The 21,353-nt window shown below is 37.2% G+C and overlaps 1 protein-coding gene across 5 annotated transcripts in view; it reads left to right on the top strand.

The window, feature by feature from the left end:
* COL16A1 (collagen type XVI alpha 1 chain) overlaps nucleotides 1-21,353 on the top strand; it is a 240,454-nt gene that overhangs the window by 16,864 nt on the left and 202,237 nt on the right. For all 5 annotated transcript variants that reach the window (XM_053707234.1, XM_053707232.1, XM_053707233.1 and 2 more), the window contains exons 5-8: nucleotides 18,725-18,848; nucleotides 19,205-19,480; nucleotides 19,557-19,637; nucleotides 20,107-20,235. In XM_053707234.1, coding sequence (XP_053563209.1) covers nucleotides 18,725-18,848; nucleotides 19,205-19,480; nucleotides 19,557-19,637; nucleotides 20,107-20,235 — 610 coding nt within the window. The remainder of the gene's footprint in view (nucleotides 1-18,724; nucleotides 18,849-19,204; nucleotides 19,481-19,556; nucleotides 19,638-20,106; nucleotides 20,236-21,353) is intronic.

Here is a 21,353-nt window from a genome sequence, read left to right as displayed (position 1 = left end):
TTCACAGAGACTTTGTTATAAATTTAATCACAAGTTAGTCATACACTATCAACCCCTTCACTGCCAGGAGAGTCGAATTATCTGCAGGCAAGAGAAGCTATAGCTAGTGCCAGACCTTCTTTTGGCATCAATACAGATTCCAAGTGTAATTAGTAACTCACTGTGCAGTAATTAAAGTACCAGTCATCCCTACCCATTCCAAAAAAAATACAATTTTGAACAAACTGAGACCTAGATTTGGAGTTTGGCGGTAGCTGTGAAAACCAGCGTTAGAGGCTCCTAACGCTGGTTTTAGGCTACCGCCGGTATTTAGAGTCACTCAAAATAGGGTCTAACGCTCACTTTTCAGCCGCGACTTTTCCATACCGCAGATCCCCTTACGTCAATTGCGTATCCTATCTTTTCAATGGGATCTTCCTAACTCCGGTATTTAGAGTTGTTTCTGAAGTGAGCGTTAGACATTTAACGACAAAACTCCAGCCGCAGGAAAAAAGTCAGTAGTTAAAGGGACATTATACACTCATTTTTTCTTTGCATAAATGTTTTGTAGATAATCTATTTATATAGCCCATAAAGTTTTTTTTTTTAATTAATGTATAGTTTTGCTTATTTTTAAATAACATTGCTCTGATTTTCAGACTCCTAACAAAGCCCCAAAGTTTTATGTGAATACGCTCGACTACCTACTCCAGCTTGCTCCTGTTTGTGTAAAGGGTCTTTTCATATGCAAAAGAAGGGGGAGGGGGGGAGTGTCTTATTTACCACTTGCTGTGGGCTTTCCAGCTACCTTTTCAACTGAGCCAAATTGACAGCTTCTAAGTAAGTTTTTAAACAGTTTTATACTGGATTTTTATATCAGTATCTGTGCATCTTATTCTTTATAGTAGTGTCTATTACATGCAGTTATATGAAAATGAGTGTATACTGTCCCTTTAAGAGCTTTCTGGGCTAACGCCGGTTCATAAAGCTCTTAACTACTGTGCTCTAAAGTACACTAACACCCATAAACTACCTATGTACCCCTAAACCGAGGTCCCCCCACATCGCCGCCACTCAATTACATTTTTTTAACCCCTAATCTGCCGACCGCCACCTACGTTATCCTTATGTACCCCTAATCTGCTGCCCCTAACACCGCCGACCCCTGTATTATATTTATTAACCCCTAATCTGCCCCCCACAACGTCGCCGCCAGCTACCTACACTTATTAACCCCTAATCTGCCGTCCGCACGCCGCCGCCAGCTACATTATCCCTATGTACCCCTAATCTGCTGCCCCTAACACCGCCGACCCCTATATTATATTTATTAACCCCTAATCTGCCCCCCACAACGTCGCCTCCACCTGCCTACACTTATTAACCCCTAATCTGCCGAGCGGACCTGAGCGCTACTATAATAAAGTTATTAACCCCTAATCCGCCTCACTAACCCTATAATAAATAGTATTAACCCCTAATCTGCCCTCCCTAACATCGCCGACACCTAACTTCAATTATTAACCCCTAATCCGCCTCACTAACCCTATAATAAATAGTATTAACCCCTAATCTGCCCTCCCTAACATCGCCGACACCTAACTTCAATTATTAACCCCTAATCTGCCGACCGGAGCTCACCGCTATTCTAATAAATGTATTAACCCCTAAAGCTAAGTCTAACCCTAACACTAACACCCCCCTAAGTTAAATATAATTTAAATCTAACGAAATTAATTAACTCTTATTAAATAAATTATTCCTATTTAAAGCTAAATACTTACCTGTAAAATAAATCCTAATATAGCTACAATATAAGTTATATTTATATTATAGCTATTTTAGGATTTATATTTATTTTACAGGTAACTTTGTATTTATTTTAACCAGGTACAATAGCTATTAAATAGTTAAGAACTATTTAAACTAACTATTTAAAAAACTAGTTAAAATAATTACAAATTTACCTGTAAAAGAAATCCTAACCTAAGTTACAAATAAACCTAACGCTATACTATCAATAAATTAATTAAATAAACTACCTACAATTACCTACAATTAACCTAACACTACACTATCAATAAATTAATTAAATACAATTGCTACAAATAAATACAATTAAATAAACTAGCTAAAGTACAAAAAATAAAAAAGAACTAAGTTACAAAAAATAAAAAAATATTTACAAACATAAGAAAAATATTACAACAATTTTAAACTAATTACACCTACTCTAAGCCCCCTAATAAAATAACAAAGACCCCCAAAATAAAAAAATGCCCTACCCTATTCTAAATTACTACAGTTCAAAGCTCTTTTACCTTACCAGCCCTGAACAGGGCCCTTTGCGGGGCATGCCCCAAGAAATACAGCTCTTTTGCCTGTAAAAAAAAGCATACAATACCCAAGCCCCCCAACATTACAACCCACTACCCACATACCCCTAATCTAACCCAAACCCCCCTTAAATAAACCTAACACTAAGCCCCTGAAGATCATCCTACCTTGTCTTCACCATACCAGGTTCACCGATCAGTCCAGAAGAGCTCCTCCGATGTCCTGATCCAAGCCCAAGCGGGGGGCTGAAGAGGTCCATGATCCGGCTGAAGTCTTCATCCAAGCGGGGCAGAAGAGTTCTTCCATCCGATTGAAGTCTTCATCCAAGCGGCATCCATCCGGAGCGAAGCGGCAGCATCCTGAAGACCTCCACCGCGGAACATCCATCCTGGCCGACGACTGAACGACAAATGACGGTTCCTTTAAATGACGTCATCCAAGATGGCGTCCCTCGAATTCCGATTGGCTGATAGGATTCTATCAGCCAATCGGAATTAAGGTAGGAATATTCTGATTGGCTGATGGAATCAGCCAATCAGAATCAAGTTCAATCCGATTGGCTGATCCAATCAGCCAATCAGATTGAGCTCGCATTCTATTGGCTGATCGGAACAGCCAATAGAATGCAAGCTCAATCTGATTGGCTGATTGGATCAGCCAATCGGATTGAACTTGATTCTGATTGGCTGATTCCATCAGCCAATCAGAATATTCCTACCTTAATTCCGATTGGCTGATAGAATCCTATCAGCCAATCGGAATTCGAGGGACGCCATCTTGGATGACGTCATTTAAAGGAACCGTCATTCGTCGTTCAGTCGTCGGCCAGGATGGATGTTCCGCGGTGGAGGTCTTCAGGATGCTGCCGCTTCGCTCCGGATGGATGCCGCTTGGATGAAGACTTCAATCGGATGGAAGAACTCTTCTGCCCCGCTTGGATGAAGACTTCAGCCGGATCATGGACCTCTTCAGCCCCCCGCTTGGGCTTGGATCAGGACATCGGAGGAGCTCTTCTGGACCGATCGGTGAACCTGGTATGGTGAAGACAAGGTAGGATGATCTTCAGGGGCTTAGTGTTAGGTTTATTTAAGGGGGGTTTGGGTTAGATTAGGGGTATGTGGGTGGTGGGTTGTAATGTTGGGGGGCTTGGGTATTGTATGTTTTTTTTACAGGCAAAAGAGCTGTATTTCTTGGGGCATGCCCCGCAAAGGGCCCTGTTCAGGGCTGGTAAGGTAAAAGAGCTTTGAACTGTAGTAATTTAGAATAGGGTAGGGCATTTTTTTATTTTGGGGGGCTTTGTAATTTTATTAGGGGGCTTAGAGTAGGTGTAATTAGTTTAAAATTGTTGTAATATTTTTATTATGTTTGTAAATATTTTTTTATTTTTTGTAACTTAGTTCTTTTTTATTTTTTGTACTTTAGCTAGTTTATTTAATTGTATTTATTTGTAGCAATTGTATTTAATTAATTTATTGATAGTGTAGTGTTAGGTTAATTGTAGGTAATTGTAGGTAGTTTATTTAATTAATTTATTGATAGTGTAGTGTTAGGTTTATTTGTAACTTAGGTTAGGATTTCTTTTACAGGTAAATTTGTAATTATTTTAACTATTTTAGCTATTAAATAGTTCTTAACTATTTAATAGCTATTGTACCTGGTTAAAATAAATACAAAGTTACCTGTAAAATAAATATAAATCCTAAAATAGCTATAATATAATTATAATTTATATTGTAGCTATATTAGGATTTATTTTACAGGTAAGTATTTATCTTTAAATAGGAATAATTTATTTAATAAGAGTTAATTAATTTCGTTATTTAAATTATATTTAACTTAGGGGGGTGTTAGTATTAGGGTTAGACTTAGCTTTAGGGGTTAATACACTTATTAGAATAGTGGCGAGATTCGGTCGGCAGATTAGGGGTTAATAATTGAAGTTAGGTGTCGGCGATGTTAGGGAGGGCAGATTAGGGGTTAATACTATTTATTATAGGGTTAGTGAGGCAGATTAGGGGTTAATAACTTTATTATAGTAGCGCTCAGGTCCGCTCGGCAGATTAGGGGTTAATAAGTGTAGGCAGGTGGAGGCGACGTTGAGGGGGGCAGATTAGGGGTTAATAAATATAATATAGGGGTCGGCGATGTTAGGGCAGCAGATTAGGGGTACATAGGGATAATGTAAGTAGCGGCGGTTTACGGAGCGGCAGATTAGGGTTTAATAATAATATGCAGGGGTCAGCGATAGCGGGGGCGGCAGAATAGGGGTTAATAAGTGTAAGGTTAGGGGTGTTTAGACTCGGGGTACATGTTAGAGTGTTAAGTGCAGACGTCGGAAGGGTTACCGCATAGCAAACAATGGGGCTGCGTTAGGAGCTGAACGCGGCTTTTTTGCAGGTGTTTGTTTTTTTTTTCAGCTCAAACAGCCCCATTGTTTCCTATGGGAGAATCGTGCACGAGCACGTTTTTGAGGCTGGCCGCGTCCGTAAGCAACTCTGGTATCGAGAGTTGAAGCTGCGTTAAAAATGCTCTACGCTCCTTTTTTGGAGCCTAACGCAGCCTTTATGTGGACTCTCGATACCAGAGTTATTTTTATGGTGCGGCCAGTAAAACGCGGGCATTAGTTTTTCGGGTTGTTACCGACAAAACTCCAAATCTAGCCGTGAGTGAACTTTCGTTTGTTTATACCTCTGATGTTTTGATCTCAGAATTGATCTTCATCAGTCTGTGACATAGAGCCATAAATCTTTATAAAAGGAACAGGGTAGATAATATGACTAAAGACTGATGAAACAGAAAAGTTTTCTCTTTGTGTATGTGTGTGCTTATGGGCATTTAGTTGTGCTTTAATAGGAAAAAAGCTAAAATATCTGGTACAATTTATATACATAGTTAAAACTTTTATTAAATATGAATATTGTATAATATGATTTTACATGTTTTCAGCTACTTTACTTCAAAGGGCTCCATTGCACTTCTATATATGTCTATATACGTGTACATATGTATTTATGTGTTTATATGTGTATATTTGTCTGTAAATCCATATATAAACATAAATACACACACACATATATATATATATATATATATATATATACAGTATATACACATATACATATTTAGATATATCTTTGAACCCTTTATAACTGTTTTATGCAATTATTTTTATTTAATAATCTTTATAAGATAGTGTTATTATGAGTGTAACTGTACTATTAAATACATTTTCTATGTGTTTTGTGTAACTTTTTTGTCAAGCATAACAGTTAAACTGAGCTCTGAAGTCATAATATCCTGACACATGTTAAATTCAATTGCGCTCAAGTGAACACATTTACTTTAAATTTGTAATACGTGTGCTACATACGTTGCGTATAAAGAGACACAATACACCCATTTTCGCTTGCACGCAACAATTAGCGCATCAATTGTAATCTGTCTCTTAATGAATACTGCTATCCTATTCTGCATTCACCTTACAAATTCATAATACACAAGCACATTAATATCAACAATAAACATAGCTGCTCTCAATACTGTGAATCCTGCCCTATTCTTTCAGCAACATCCATATCACCCTGCAAAAAATGATCTGGCACTGCAGAGCATCTGGAGCAAATTACACACTCAAGCAGACTTCATACTTTAATTGTAGACCATAGCCTATAAATACTTCTAACACTTAAAACAATACCCACCCTTGACCTACTGCATCTTCATCAGACAATAACATTAAAGTTTAGGATACATTTCCCATACCATGCACAGAAGCTCCTCCTCCCCCGCTACCAGCATTAAAATGATGGTAAACTTTCCACTTTTTATAATCAGATTATGAATGTTAGTGATATTTTAGAATGAAGATTCGCTTTAACTTACTTTTTAATCTAGCCGTGCCATTCTAATACTCTACGCTCCCGCCACACACTTCAAAAGTAATATTTTTTGTAATCTAACAGTTTGAACTGTTTTTCAATCAGCGCTCTATCTACAATAAAAATGCCATTAGGATAGAGCGCTGATTGCAGAACAGTTCAAATCATTATCCATTATATATAAGTATAGAGATCCAGACTATATCCCAGAGCTGGCTGGAATCCCCAGAATATACAGCAGGCCTACACAGGTAAGTGAAATGAGAGTTCTGGAGACAGAGTCAGAGCAACATATAAACCTACATATTGTGTACTTATATACAAACAAGCTGCATTAGGGTTATAGCATTCAAGCGTTCTAGCTAGATAGTGATGCAAAGCATAAGCACATATAACAGACGCTCTTGATATTACACTAACTAAATATTGTGCAATATACATATAATTCTAGCATCATAATAAAACACTTAAGGAGATTTACGCATTGCTGTGTCAAGACCTGATGGAGCCATAACCATCTGTATTTGCAGCATATCACATGATTTCATGTCCCAAGAAATAGGTAGAAACATATGCCCATATCAGCAAGAGTACTGAGGACTTAGATATCCATAAGAGTCCATAATAATAAGCAAAGCAAATCTTGATTGTAGTCTTCATCCCCATCAGTCTGTTATTGTCTGGCACTAGATTAACAATAGCAGCACACATAAACAGCACTACTATTATGTCACCTTGGGGACATAGTGTCCAGACATGTAGTCTTGATTGTAGTATCCATCCTCATAGTGAAGTTGTAAGAAAACACTCAACTATCGATAGCAGCGAGCATAATCAACACTGCTATTCAATCCCCTTGGGGACACAGTGTCCAAAGCAAAAATCCAGCATGCTTCCAATTTAAGAAGCTCTTTTCCTCTATTTCCCCCTCTATTCAGGGGTGGGAGATGATCAATTAGCATAGTTCTCAGTGAGGAGATAGAGTGTCCAGCCTGCACAAAGTGCCTTGCTACAGGTTGGTCCGAATGTCCTTTGTCAATAGCCAGGCGGATAGCCGACTTATGGTTTGCAAGTCTTTCTCTGAATGAAGTTGTTGTTTTACCGATATAGCAAAGGAAACATGGACAGATCAACATATATATAACATGTTCCGATGTGCACATTAATCTGTGTTGAATGTTGAACACCTTATTAGTATGGAATTTGTTCCCTGTACCCATACTAGTACACGTTACACAATTGCCACATCGTAAACATCATAGTTTATCCTTAGGTAACCATGTCCCTTTTTGGTAACAGTGCATAGGATCCGTAAGGACCAGTAAGTCTCTCAAATTTTTGGATCTTCAAGAACTCTCATTTCGTTATTAATACTGTTTGCCTACGTAAAGCCGGCGGGCGTGTCCTCATGACGATTGGGTATGGATCATTGGAGCCCAGTTGTGTTTATAGGTTGCCTTGGTAACTATGTCTGATACTGATGATGTCAATAATAGGCGCAGCTAATGATGGGTGTGGCCTATAGACACAGTGCAAATTATGTGTTTGCTCTGGAGATTGATTAACACAGGTGGGTTTAATTTGTGTTTTATAAGGGTATATAAGGATGTTTTATTGCTATGCACTTTATGTCTACTTGGGCCTCCACTGAGCAAAGCTCCTGTGTGAGCTGAAACATTTGGCAACAGGCCAATTCGTATTTTTGTCTAATAAAAGGCTGATTTTTTTGCCACTTACCTGTGTAGGCCTACTATATATTCTGGGGATTCCAGCCAGCTCTGGGATATAGTCTGGATCTCTGTATCAGTGTTTAGCAGTGCTCCAGGGAGTTGTATATGTTGGAGTGTGCCATTTATATTGGACTTGTTTATATAAGTATAGATATATATTGTACCAAAATACCATCAGATACTGGTGTAAGATACCATTGCTACAAAAATGTCATGTTCATTTCCATAACCAAAATTGAGGAGGTAGATTTACTCATCTGCTTAAAACTCTGTAACCACTACTCTTTTTTTGCGATAGGTTGTTGATATTCCTCCCCCCCATCATGCAGTATAAGATGGTAATATGTCCAAGTGGTGTCTAAAAAGCAGTTTGTAAGCAAGGGATAGTGTGTCTTTGCAGGGGGTGGGATTATACCAAAACCTTTTAAATGTTGTGGGTGCACGGCGTATATTCACTCTTTGAGGGTGACTGGTGAAAAAGTGGGATAATTAAAGTTATTTATATCAATGATCAAATTTAGGGCCTATGGAGTCTAGGCGATCAACATGATGTTTCAGTGCCATCTTGGAGGACGGAGTTACAAGGGATTAAGCAACGGCTATAATTTAGTCTAGTTAGACTAGCTGAAGGTAGTTTTAGAGGGAAGGTTGGATTATCAAGTAAAGGAGTTCAGGGTAAAGGTATAGAAGAGAGTCGACCGACTAACATTTTTTTTTATACATTTATCTCATACCAGTAGGGTTTCTCCAAAATTATAAGTAGGTGTTTTAGCAACCAGCAAAGCCCCCCCCCCAACTGTTTACACCTTTCTAACTAATGTTTCATTGAACCCATTCTTTATTATGGGCATTGTTGCACCAATCTTTCTATTCTAAAGATGTGCGCAAAAAGCTAAACTTAAAATATCGCAAACACGTTAAAGTATTCCCCCATAGCCCAAAAGGTTGCGCAAACCGTTTGCATTTTCTCAAGTGTGCCATTAATATCTCACATTTTAATGTTCTTCATATAGCAGAATACGTTCTATTTATTCTTATATATATATATATATAACTTACATACTAAAAGGCACTCTCCGTTTTTTAGGAAAAACACAGAGTGCCTTTTAGTATTTATGTAGTATATGGTATTATTGGAGTGTACCCTAGCAGTTGCTTTATGAAATGTGTGTGCTGGATCTCACAGGAATATATATATAATATATATATATATATATATATATATATATATATATATATATATATATATGTAATTTTTCTTTGCAACAATATATATCTATATCTGTTTATCTTTATGATTATATATCGGTATAGATATATGCAGATATATATAGGAATATCTATTTAAAATACTTAGAACATATACCCCTATGTGAAGAACATTGGAATGTGAAATATTTACATTAAATACATAGATAAACACTTTATTAAATACACTTATAAATACATATGTACACACATATAAACACACACATATATATATATATAGGTATATGCACATACAGAACATACACATATTTAGACATGTATCTCTATGTTAAAGCCCTTTACAATCCTTTTTTTCTAAAACCTGAGACCTCATATCTTAGAGACCTTATAACTTTCTTATGCAATATTTTTTTCAATATTTTTTATTAGATAGTGTTATTATGAGTTTAACTCTACTTTTAAATATAATTTTGATGTATTTTGTGCAACTTTTTTGTCTTGTGTAACAGCCAGAGCTCTGAAGTCATGCTTTCCTGACTCGTAGTAAATTAAATTGCGCTCAAGCAAAGTGTTTACTTTCAACCTGTAATACGCGCACTACTTCCGATGTGCGCAAAGAACCACAATGAACCCTTATTGCTTGTGCACAACAGTTAGTGCGCCACTCGTAATCCCCATCAGTCCTTAGGTCTGCAACTGGATACTCACTGTTCTTTTGTTAACTATGGGCCGGATTACAAGTGGAGCAGTATTTAACGCTCCTGCTTGAGCTCTTACTCCGCTAGAAGCAAGCTTTTTGGGCACGTCGGGTAGCGCTCGTATTACAACTTGAAAGTGAAAAGTTTTTGCTTGCTCGCTAAACCGATGTACACAAAATGGAGCAAAAAAGAGGCGGCCTTCAAGGTCTTAGAAATTAGCATATGAGCCTATCTAGGTTCAGCTTTCAACAAAGAATACCAAGAGAACAAAGTAAATTTGATGATAAAAGTAAATTGGAAAGTTGTTTAAAATTGCATGCCCTATCTGAATCATGAAAGTTTAATTTTGACTAGACTGTTCCTTTTAAAGGGATTGTACACTGTAAAATAGTTTTTCATTAACCCCTTAATGACCACAACACTTTTCCATTTTCTGTTCGTTTGGGATGAAGGCTATTTTTACATTTTTGCTGTGTTTGCGTTAAGCTGTAATTTTCCTCTTACTCATTTACTGTACCCACACATATTATATACCGTTTTTCTCACCATTAAATGTACTTTCTAAAGATACCATTATTTTCATCATGACTTATAATTTACTATAAAAAAAATGATAAAATATGAGGAAAAAATGGAAAAAAACACTTTTTCTAACTTTGACCCCCAAAATCTGTTACACATCTACAACCACCAAAAACACCCATGCTAAATAGTTTCTAAATTTTTTCCTGAGTTTAGAAATACCCAATGTTTACATGTTCTTTGCTTTTTTTGCAAGTTATAAGGCAATAAATACAAGTAGCACGTTGCTATTTCCAAACCACTTTTTTTCAAAATTAGCTCTACTTACATTGGAACACTGATATCTTTCAGGAATCCCTGAATATCCCTTGACATGTATATATATTTTTTTTAGAAGACATCCCAAAGTATTGATCTAGGCCCATTTTGGTATATTTCATGCCACCATTTCACCGCCAAATGCGATGAAATAAAAAAAATTGTTCACTTTTTCACAATTTATTTCACAAACTTTAGGTTTCTCACCGAAATTATTTACAAACAACTTGTCCAATTATGGCATAAATGGTTGTAAATGCTTCTCTGGGATCCTCTTTGTTCAGAAATAGCAGACATAGCAGATATATATATTTTAGCTTTAGTGTAGTGTAGTAGACCAGTGTTTTTCAACCAGTGTGCCGTGGCACACTAGTGTGCCGTGAGAGATCCTCAGGTGTGCCACGGCAGACTGACAACAGTATGACATATTTTTTAAACTTTGCTTGTTTTTTACTCCCAGTGCAGGGGTAGTTTGTAGGAGGCATGGCATAACAGCACAATACATACAGTATGTGTGTGTTTGTGTGTATGTGTATATATATATGCTGTATTAGGCTACAATGTGTGATTTTTTTTAAATTTTGGGATGGTGGTGTGCCACAGGATTTTTTTATGTAAAAAAGTGTGCCACAGCAAAAAAAAGGTTAAAAATCACTGTAGTAGACAACCCCAAGTATTGATCTAGGCCCATCTTGGTATATTTCATGCCACCATTTCACTGCCAAATGTGACCAAATTTAAAAAGTTAAATTTTTCACAATTTTAGGTTTCTCACTGAAATTATTTACAAACAGCTTGTGCAATTATGGCACAAATGGTTGTAAATCCTTCTCTGGGATCCCCTTTCTTCAGAAATAGCAGACATATATGACTTTGGCGTTGTTTTTTGGTAATTAGAAGGCCGCTAAATGCCGCTGCGCACCACACGTGTATTATGCCCAGCAGTGAAGGGGTTAATTAGGGAGCTTGTAGGGTTAATTTTAGCTTTAGAGTAGTGTAGTAGACAACCCAAAGTATTGATCTAGGCCAATTTTGGTATATTTCATGCCACCGCCAAATGCGATCAAATAAAAAAATGTTTTTCCTTTTTTCACAAACTTTAGGTTTCTCAGTGATTATTGGTTGTAAATGCTTCTCTGGGATCCCCTTTCTTCAGAAATAGCAGACATATATGACTTTGGTGTTGTTTTTTGGTAATTAGAAGGCCGCTAAATGCCGCTGTGCATCAAACCTGTATTATGGCTAGCAGTGAAGGGGTTAATTAGGTAGCTTGTAGGGAGCTTGCAGGGTTAGTTTTAGCTTTAGTGTAGAGATCAGCCTCCCACCTGACACATCAGACCCCCTGATCCCTCCCAAACAGCTCTCTTCCCTCCCCCATCCCACAATTGATTGCCTCTCCCCTTTCTCCCATTTTTACATTTCGACTTTTGCCATATTGTAGCGGTTCCCACCTGCTCCCTCCCCGTGCACGCGCCTGCCCCCGTGCGCGCGCGCGTGTCAGTGCGCGCCTCTGTCGATCCCGCACCCCTCCACATCACACGGCCCATCGATGGCCGCCCACCCACCTCCCACTTCGGCTCCCACCCACCAACGATACCGGCCATCGATGTCCAGTGCAGAGAGGGCCACAGATCGCTTCCACCGTTTTCCCAGACCGACGACGTACAGGGTACGTCCCGGTCGTTTACTGTATTTTTTTAGAGGACGTACGCTGTACTTCGTCGGTCGTTAAGGGGTTAATGTATTTTCAATGGCTTGTTATACCAGCTTCAGAGTATAAAGTATTTAAGAAACTGTATTTTTAGGTTTATTTGTGTATATGAAGTAGCTGGGTCCGTGCTTTTAAACCACAGCCTATAACAATGGGTTAAATATCAGATCTCATTATGTTATCACTCTGTGTACACATTCAAGTTTCCTTATCTTAAATTTGTCTGGAAAACCAAAGCTCAATACTTAGAGAGAACAATGGAAAATTATAATTTTATTATTTAACTATCCTGCACTGCACCCCACTGAGAGTGTAACTTCTTCTGCTGGCTGTGTTTACATGGGCTTATCAATAGCCTATACTCCAGTATAGAAACTTTCAGTACAGGTGGCTATACCACAGGCTAAAGAAGCTATTTCAAAAGCTGAAATAGGAGTAAAGGAGCTACTTGTAAACAATTTAATACACTTCAGCAGGTAAAATGGATCATTGGGAATAATTTAAAGGGGAAAAAAATTTGGGTTAACTGTCACTTTAAGTATTGTTCCTTATAAAATGGGCTTATTCAAATTTTAACATCATTCTTCCTGCTCACCACAAATTGACTTGCACTGCAAAATTCTATTGCTGCCACAACTCAAGTAATTGGATATAGGGGGCGCGATCCGATATAGATCGCAGTTTGCGGCGCAAGCGAGGGAACCGGCGTCGCCCGCAGTTTCAGCTCGCAACTCGAGCTATCCCATATAAGTCGCCGTCAGATGCTAACGTGCCGTAAGTCTGACAAACCAGCGATGTCCAGAAATCTGCGCAAGTACAAATTTCTGGCGTCGCCAGTGACTTGCGGCACGTTAGAAACTGCCGGCGCCTATAAAACCTGACTAAAGTCTAAAACACCCGCACTGTCTAACACGCCTCCCTAACATAGCCCGACAAGTCTAACACGCCTCCCTAACATAGCCCGACAAGTCTAACACGCCTCCCTAACATAGCCCGACAAGTCTAACACGCCTCCCTAACATAGCCCGACACGTCTAACCCTCTATCCGCTATCCCCCCTCACTATCCTAACAATAAAAAAGCTATTAACCCCTAAACCGCCGCTCCCGTACCCCGCCGCAACCTAATAAAGTTATTAACCCCTAAACCGCCGCTCCCGTACCCCGCCGCCAGCTATATTATATCTATAACCCCCTAAAGTGAGCCCCTAACACCGCCGCCATCTATATTAAAATTATTAACCCCTAATGTAAGCCCCTTACACCGCCGCCATCTCTATTAAAATGATTAACCCCTTATTTAATCTACCTACCCCGCCGCCAGCTATATTATCTATATTAACCCTAAGTATATTATAGTTAATATAGGTATTACATTATATATATTAACTATATTAACCCTAATTATATTAGGGTTAATATAGTTAATATAGTTACTATAGTATTTATATTAACTATATTAACTCTATCTAACCCTAACACCCCTAACTAAATTTATATTAAATTAATCTAATTCATTTATAAACTAAAATATTCCTATTTAAATCTAAATACTTACCTATAAAATAAACCCTAAGATAGCTACAATATAATTAATAATTACATTGTAGCTATGTTAGGGTTAATATTTATTTTACAGGTAAATTGTTAATTATTTTAACTAGGTATAATAGCTATTAAATAGTTATTAACTATTTAATATCTACCTAGTTAAAATAATTACCCAATTACCTGTAAAATAAATCCTAACCTAAATTACAAATACACCTACACTATCAATAAATTAAATAAACTACAAACATCTATCTAAAAATACAATTAAATTAACTAAACTAAATTACAAAAAAAAACAAACACTAAATTACAAAAAATAAAAAAAGATTACAAGATTTTTAAGCTAATTACACCTATTCTAAGCCCCCTAATAAAATAATAAACCCCCAAAATAAAAAATCAGCCAATCGGATTGAGCTCGCATTCTATTGGCTGATCAGAACAGCCAATAGAATGCGAGCTCAATCTGATTGGCTGATTGGATCAGCCAATCGGATTGAACTTGAATCTGATTGGCTGATTCAATCAGCCAATCAGATTTTTTTAACTTAATTCCGATTGGCTGATAGAATCCTATCAGCCAATCGGAATTCGGCGGACGCCATTTGGATGACGTCATTTAAAGGTACCTCATTCCAAGTTCAGTAGTCGGCCGGGATGGATGCTCCGCGGCGGCGGAGCGAAGAAAGAAGATTGAAGATGCCGCCGGAAGAATTAAGACTTTGCTGCCGCTTGGAGGAAGACGTCGCCGGAGGAAGAATTCTTCTTTGCCGCTTGGAGGAAGACATCGCCGGAGGAAGAATTCTTCTTTGCCGCTTGGAGGAAGACATCGCCCGGATCGGATCAGGAGTTCGGCCCGGTGTGGTGAAGACAAGGTAGGGAGATCTTCAGGGGGGTAGTGTTAGGCTTTTTTAAGGGGGGTTTGGGTGGTTTTAGAATAGGGGTATGTGGGTGGTGGGTTGTAATGGGGGGGGGTATTGTATTTGTATGCAAAAGAGCTGAATTCTTTGGGGCATGCCCCACAAAAGGCCCTTTTAAGGGCTGGTAAGGTAAAGAGCTTTGAAATTTGTTTAATTTAGAATAGGGCAGGGAATTTTTTTATTTTGGGGGTTTATTATTTTATTAGGGGGCTTAGAATAGGTGTAATTAGCTTAAAAATCTTGTAATCTTTTTTTATTTTTTGTAATTTAGTGTTTGTTTTTTTTTTGTAATTTAGTTTAGTTAATTTAATTGTATTTTTAGATAGATGTTTGTAGTTTATTTAATTTATTGATAGTGTAGGTGTATTTGTAACTTAGGTTAGGATTTATTTTACAGGTAATTGGGTAATTATTTTAACTAGGTAGATATTAAATAGTTAATAACTATTTAATAGCTATTATACCTAGTTAAAATAATTAACAATTTACCTGTAAAATAAATATTAACCCTAACATAGCTACAATGTAATTATTAATTATATTGTAGCTATCTTAGGGTTTAGTTTATAGGTAAGTATTTAGATTTAAATAGGAATATTTTAGTTTATAAATGAATTAGATTAATTTAATATAAATTTAGTTAGGGGTGTTAGGGTTAGATAGAGTTAATATAGTTAATATAAATACTATAGTAACTATATTAACTATATTAACCCTAATATAATTAGGGTTAATATAGTTAATATATATAATGTAATACCTATATTAACTATAATATACTTAGGGTTAATATAGATAATATAGCTGGCGGCGGGGTAGGTAGATTAAATAAGGGGTTAATCATTTTAATAGAGATGGCGGCGGTGTAAGGGGCTTACATTAGGGGTTAATAATATTAATATAGCTGGCGGCGGTATAGGGGGATTAGATTAGGGGTTAATAATTTTTATATAGGTGGCGGCGGTGTAAGGGGTCAGATTAGGGGATAGATAAGGTAGATGACAGCGGTGTAAGGGGTTCTAATTAGGGGATAGATAAGGTAGATGGCGGCGGTTTTAGGGGCTCACAGTAGGGGGTTAGTTTATGTAGATGGCGGCAGGGTCCGGGAGCGGCGGTTTAGGGGTTAATAACTTTATTAAGGATTTCGGGGGGGGGGGGATCGCGGTTGACAGGTAGATAGACATTGCGCATGCGTTAGGTGTTAGGTTTATTTTGGCAGATCGCGGTTGACAGGTAGATAGACATTGCGCATGCGTTAGGTGTTAGGTTTATTTTAGCAGATCGCGGTTGACAGGGAGATAGACATTGCGCATGCGTTAGGTGTTAGGTTTATTTTAGCAGCCAGTTTAGGGAGTTACGGGGCTCCAATAGTCAGCGTAAGGCTTCTTACGGCTGCTTTTTGTGGCGAGGTGAAAATGGAGTAAGTTTTCTCCATTTTCGCCACGTAAGTCCTTACGCTGCATATTGGATACCAAACTGCGCGGGTTTGGTATACCTGCCTATAGCCCAAAAAACTACGGGCGACGGCAGAAATATACGCTCGTAACTTCTAGGTTACGCCGTATATGTGATACCAAATCCGCGCAAATATTGGCGTCGCCGGCTTTTGCGGGCGACGATTTTTATCGGATGGACCCCAGGATCTCTGTATTTGTATATTTAAAGGGACAGTCTAGTCAAAATTAAACTTCTATAATTCAGATATGGCATGCAATTTAAAACAACTTACTTTTATCATCAAATTTGCTTTGTTCTCTTGGTATTCTTTGATGAAAGCTAAACATAGGTAGGCTCATATGCTAATTACTAAGCCCTTGAAGGGCGCCTCTAATCTCAGTGCATTTTGACATCTTTTCACAGCTAGAGAGTGTTAGTTCATGTGTGCTATATAGATAACATTGTGCTTACTCCCGTTAAAGAATAACATCAGCAGTATTAACACACTGCTACAATATCTAGTAAACAAAATAACTCCTTATCTATCAAATTTGGCAATTGCAATACATTCCTAAACTAGGTATCCTCTTAGCCTACACAATCCGACCAACCATCTTAAGTCCTGAAAACACACAAATGTATAATAACCTATACATGCCTCATCTCTTTTGTACAATACACCACTGGTTTCTCCTTATCCCCCTTCCAAAGTAAACACTCCACTGTAAGGATCCACAACTAATCAGATTAGAGCATAGCTCATTTCTGATGTTTAGTCCATCATGATTGCTTAAAGGACAGGTCAACACTGTAGATTTGCATAATCAACAAATGCAAGATAACAAGACAATGCAATAGCACTTAGTCTGAACTTCAAATAAGTAGTAGATTTTTTTCTGACAATTTTAAAAGTTATCTCTTTTTCCTCTCCCCCTGTACCATGTGACAGCCATCAGCCAATCACAAATGTGATTATTCTTATTCTTGCACATGCTCAGTAGGAGCTTTTGACTACAAAAGTTTAAATATAAAAAGACTGTGCACATTATGTTAATGGAAGTAAATTAGAAAGTTGTTTAAAATTGCATGCTCTATCTGAATAATGAAAGTTTAATTTTGATTGAGTGTCCCTTTAAAGGGACATGAAACCTAAATTTTTTCTTTCAGGGTTTAGGTAGAACATAAAATTTTAAACAACTTTCCAATTTACTTCTTTTATCAAATTTGCTTCATTCTCTTGGTATGCTTAGTTGAAAGGGAAGCATTGCACTACTGGTTTCTAAATTAAAATATGGGTGAGCCAATGACAATCAGTATATATATATATATATATATATATATATATATATGCAGCCACCAATCAGCAGCTAGAACCTAGGTTCTTTGCTACTCCTGAGCTTTCCCAGATAAAACTTTCAGCAAAGGATACCAAGAGAAGGAAGCAAATTAAATGATAGAAGCAAATTGGAAAGTTGTTTAAAATTTTATTTTCTATCTGAATTATAAAAGAAAAAAAAATGGGTTTCATGTCCCTTTAATTCTTACCACTTACAGACAAATCATGATGGTGACTGTTGCTATACTTCGCATAAGGCATATATTATGTAGTGTTGCATAATTTAATTAAGAGAGTAATTCAAGGACCCTAAGAAGAAGATTGTGAAAAATAAATCTGCAGTGATAAAAGAATTACACTCTTACCAATAATACATATAGCAAATATAGAACTCACACAATGCAAGTATATATATGTGTACAAAGTTACATATAGATAATGGGCTCACACTAATTACTATTATTATCATTTAATTGTGCTGCCAACTTCTGTAGCGATGTACTATGTCATTATGTGGAGAATGTTTAATATAGGAACAGATTTGTCCAGATCATAGTGAACGTACTATATAAGCTACTAGATGCATTTGTCATATAGGGGAGAGGACTTATCCCAGCAGGGGCTGAAAACAATTCCTTCCTTTACTTATTACACTATTGATGTCAGAACGAAGCAAAAAACAGTCTCTTCTACAACTGTAAATCAAAATTGTGTGCAGCGGGAAATCAGACTTGTAATGATGTATTCACCCCCCCCCACCACCACCACCTTCCACAACAGCAGACTGTTTCCCCTGCTGGCCCCAGATGATGTATAGAGTGTTATTTGATGCAGCTGTATATGTGGTTCTAATTTCTGATTGTACATAGGTCCTTAGAAAAACTTGCTTGTTGTACACAAGTTTGAATAAGTGAACAAATAGTTTAAATACATTTAAATCAGAGTTTTCTAATCTAAAAGGCAGAGTTTTCCTGTGTATTAATAAACATAGCATTGTAGTAAATTTGGGAATAAAACATTAGATCTGTTCCCTGTATTCTGTAGCTCTCAGGTGCTAAGACAATCTGTTTATAAACCAGTATGTTTCTGATCTCAGACAGCTGTTCCCTTATGGTATTCCCGATGAGTTCACTTTGGTGATAACCTTGTTGCTGAAGAAGCAGACGACAGATGAAGACTGGTACCTCTTCCAAATCAATGACCTTCAAGGATATCCACAGGTACTTCACATCCCTATCAGCATTTTGTTTACCTTCTGAACCCATGTATCCTTTGCTTATTTCAGTTATGTGTTTATTAATCAGTATACACAAATATGTCACAAAAAGAGTGCCCTTTAAACTCATAAAGTGGTTAAAATACAAAAAATGGATATTTGTTTAGCTTTGTCTGTTGGTGAACACGCTATTATGACTCTCTGTCAATCATAACCCTTTCTATAAATATTTCTGAGAATAGTTCTGCATTATTTCAATTGGTGTTTTTGTTAGATATTCTTATTAGTCAAATATATGTGCAAAAATATCTTCTCTTCTATATTCAAAGTATATAATGCTACAATTTGCCCCTGGTACAGCTCTCCCTGGGAATTAATGGCAAGGACAGAAGTCTGGAATTTAAAGCCAAAGGCCGTAACACAGAATATGTGGGCTGCACGTTTACTGGACAGGGAGTATATTCTCTCTTCGACAATGGATGGCACAAGATTGTGTTAAGTGTGCAGGAGAAGGTGGTGTCTATTCATATTGACTGCAGTTTTATCTCCAGCAAACCTATTGCACCAAGGAGGACACTAGCCAACCAGGGACATGCCTTCATTGGTTTAGATACAGTGAATGGTGCTCCAGTTCATGTATGTTAGAAATCTACCTGTATAGCTGCTTGTTGCTTTGAGTTTGGTTTCTTACAGTATTTTTGTTTCCTTTTAGTTTGATATCCAGAAACTGCTGATCTACTGTGATCCATTGATGGCCATGTATGAAGGATGCTGTGAACTCCTGCCATCTGGGGTAAATTTCAATATTGAGGAATACATTAATACATTCATATTAAAGGGATATGAGACCGAAAAAATGTCTTTGATGATCCAGCCAGTGCATGTGATTTTAGACATCTTTCCAATTTACTACTATTAACTAATTTGCTTGGTTTTCTTTGTTGAAATTCTTTGCAGTAAAGCATACCTGGGTAGTTCAGGAGCAGAAATGCATTACTGGGAGCTAGCTGCTGATTGGCAGCTGCACATAAATGCCTCATGTTATTGGTTCACCCAATGTGTTCATTTAGCTCCCAGTAATGCATTGTTGCTTAAAAAAAGGATACACAGAGAATGAAGCAAATTTTATAATAGAAGTAAATTGCCATGTTGTTTAAAACTGCCTGCTCTATCTGAATCATGAAAGAAAAAAATGGGTTTCATGTCCCTTTAAAAGACATAGGGACCAATTAAGATTAACACTTTCTTATCTTGCTATCCAGTGTGCTCCTGATGGTCCTAAGACTAGACGCAACACAGAAGGAGTAGAGAACCTCATTGAGATGCCCTCTAAATTGAACCAACAAAGTTATACTCGATGCTTCTGCCTTGAGGATGTATTGAGCAAAAAGGTAAGAGTGTAGGCCTGTGCACCTCACAAATTTTATCTTGAGAAATGTTTATGTTGCTATGTAGTATTCTTTATGTGAATCAGAGACATTACAATACAAGGTCTAAAAAATCCTAAAGATTTTATGTGATTTCTTTCCATGCATGAATCGTGAAAGAAACATTTTGGCTTTCATATTCCTTTAAAGCTAAGTTCTGGGCCATCTGTTCCTCTCCATGTACTCCTTTTTTATTACCATCTCCACTCAGTTAACTACGTATATCTTTCAAACTTAAAGGGACACTGAACCCAAAAAAATTCTTTTGTAATTCAGAAAGAGCATGCAATTTTAAGCAACTTTCTAATTTACTCCTATTATCAATTTTTCTTTGTTCTCTTGCTATCTTTATTTGAAAAAGAAGGCATCTAAGTTTTTTTGGGTTCAGTACTCTGGACAGCACTTTTTTTATTGGTGGATGAATTTATCCACCAATCAGCAAGGACAACCCAGGTTGTTCACCAAAAATGGGCCAGCATCTAAACTTACATTCTTGAATTTCAAATAAAGATACCAAGAGAATGAAGAAAATGTGATAATAGGAGTAAATTAGAAAGTTGCTTAAAAATTCATGCTCAATCTGAATCACAAAAGAAATGTTTTGGGTACAGTGTCCCTTTAAATCTCTCATCTTCAGTTCTATCTTTTGCCTATCATCAAAATGACTGACATCTCTTCCTAGCTCACTTCCAATAGGGTGACTATATTCCCGCTTTAAAAATGGACACATATTAAAAATACATATGTCAGGGCTGTTTAAAGAAATGTTTTGTATAAGAATCCTGACATATGTATTTTTCATATGTGTCCCTTTTTAAAGTGGCAATATGGTCACCCTACTTCCAATCACTTAAATGTAACTATTTTAGAGACAGAACCAATGCTGATTTCTCCTTCTAATATACCCGCACCCTGAAACCTGGAAACTTCTTTTACTATTAATACAATAGAAAACTCATCAACACCCTAACTGTTATCTTAATGTTATAACTTATTATTCTCTGTTGTTTATTGTTCATCGCCACTCACCTTATAAATCCAACCAGAATTATCTGTCTGTCTCCAAAATGTATACACTAACT

Source organism: Bombina bombina, chromosome 3 (assembly GCF_027579735.1).
Source record: "Bombina bombina isolate aBomBom1 chromosome 3, aBomBom1.pri, whole genome shotgun sequence".
Taxonomy (NCBI): domain Eukaryota; kingdom Metazoa; phylum Chordata; class Amphibia; order Anura; family Bombinatoridae; genus Bombina; species Bombina bombina.
This window is presented reverse-complemented; position numbering and strand designations above follow the sequence as displayed.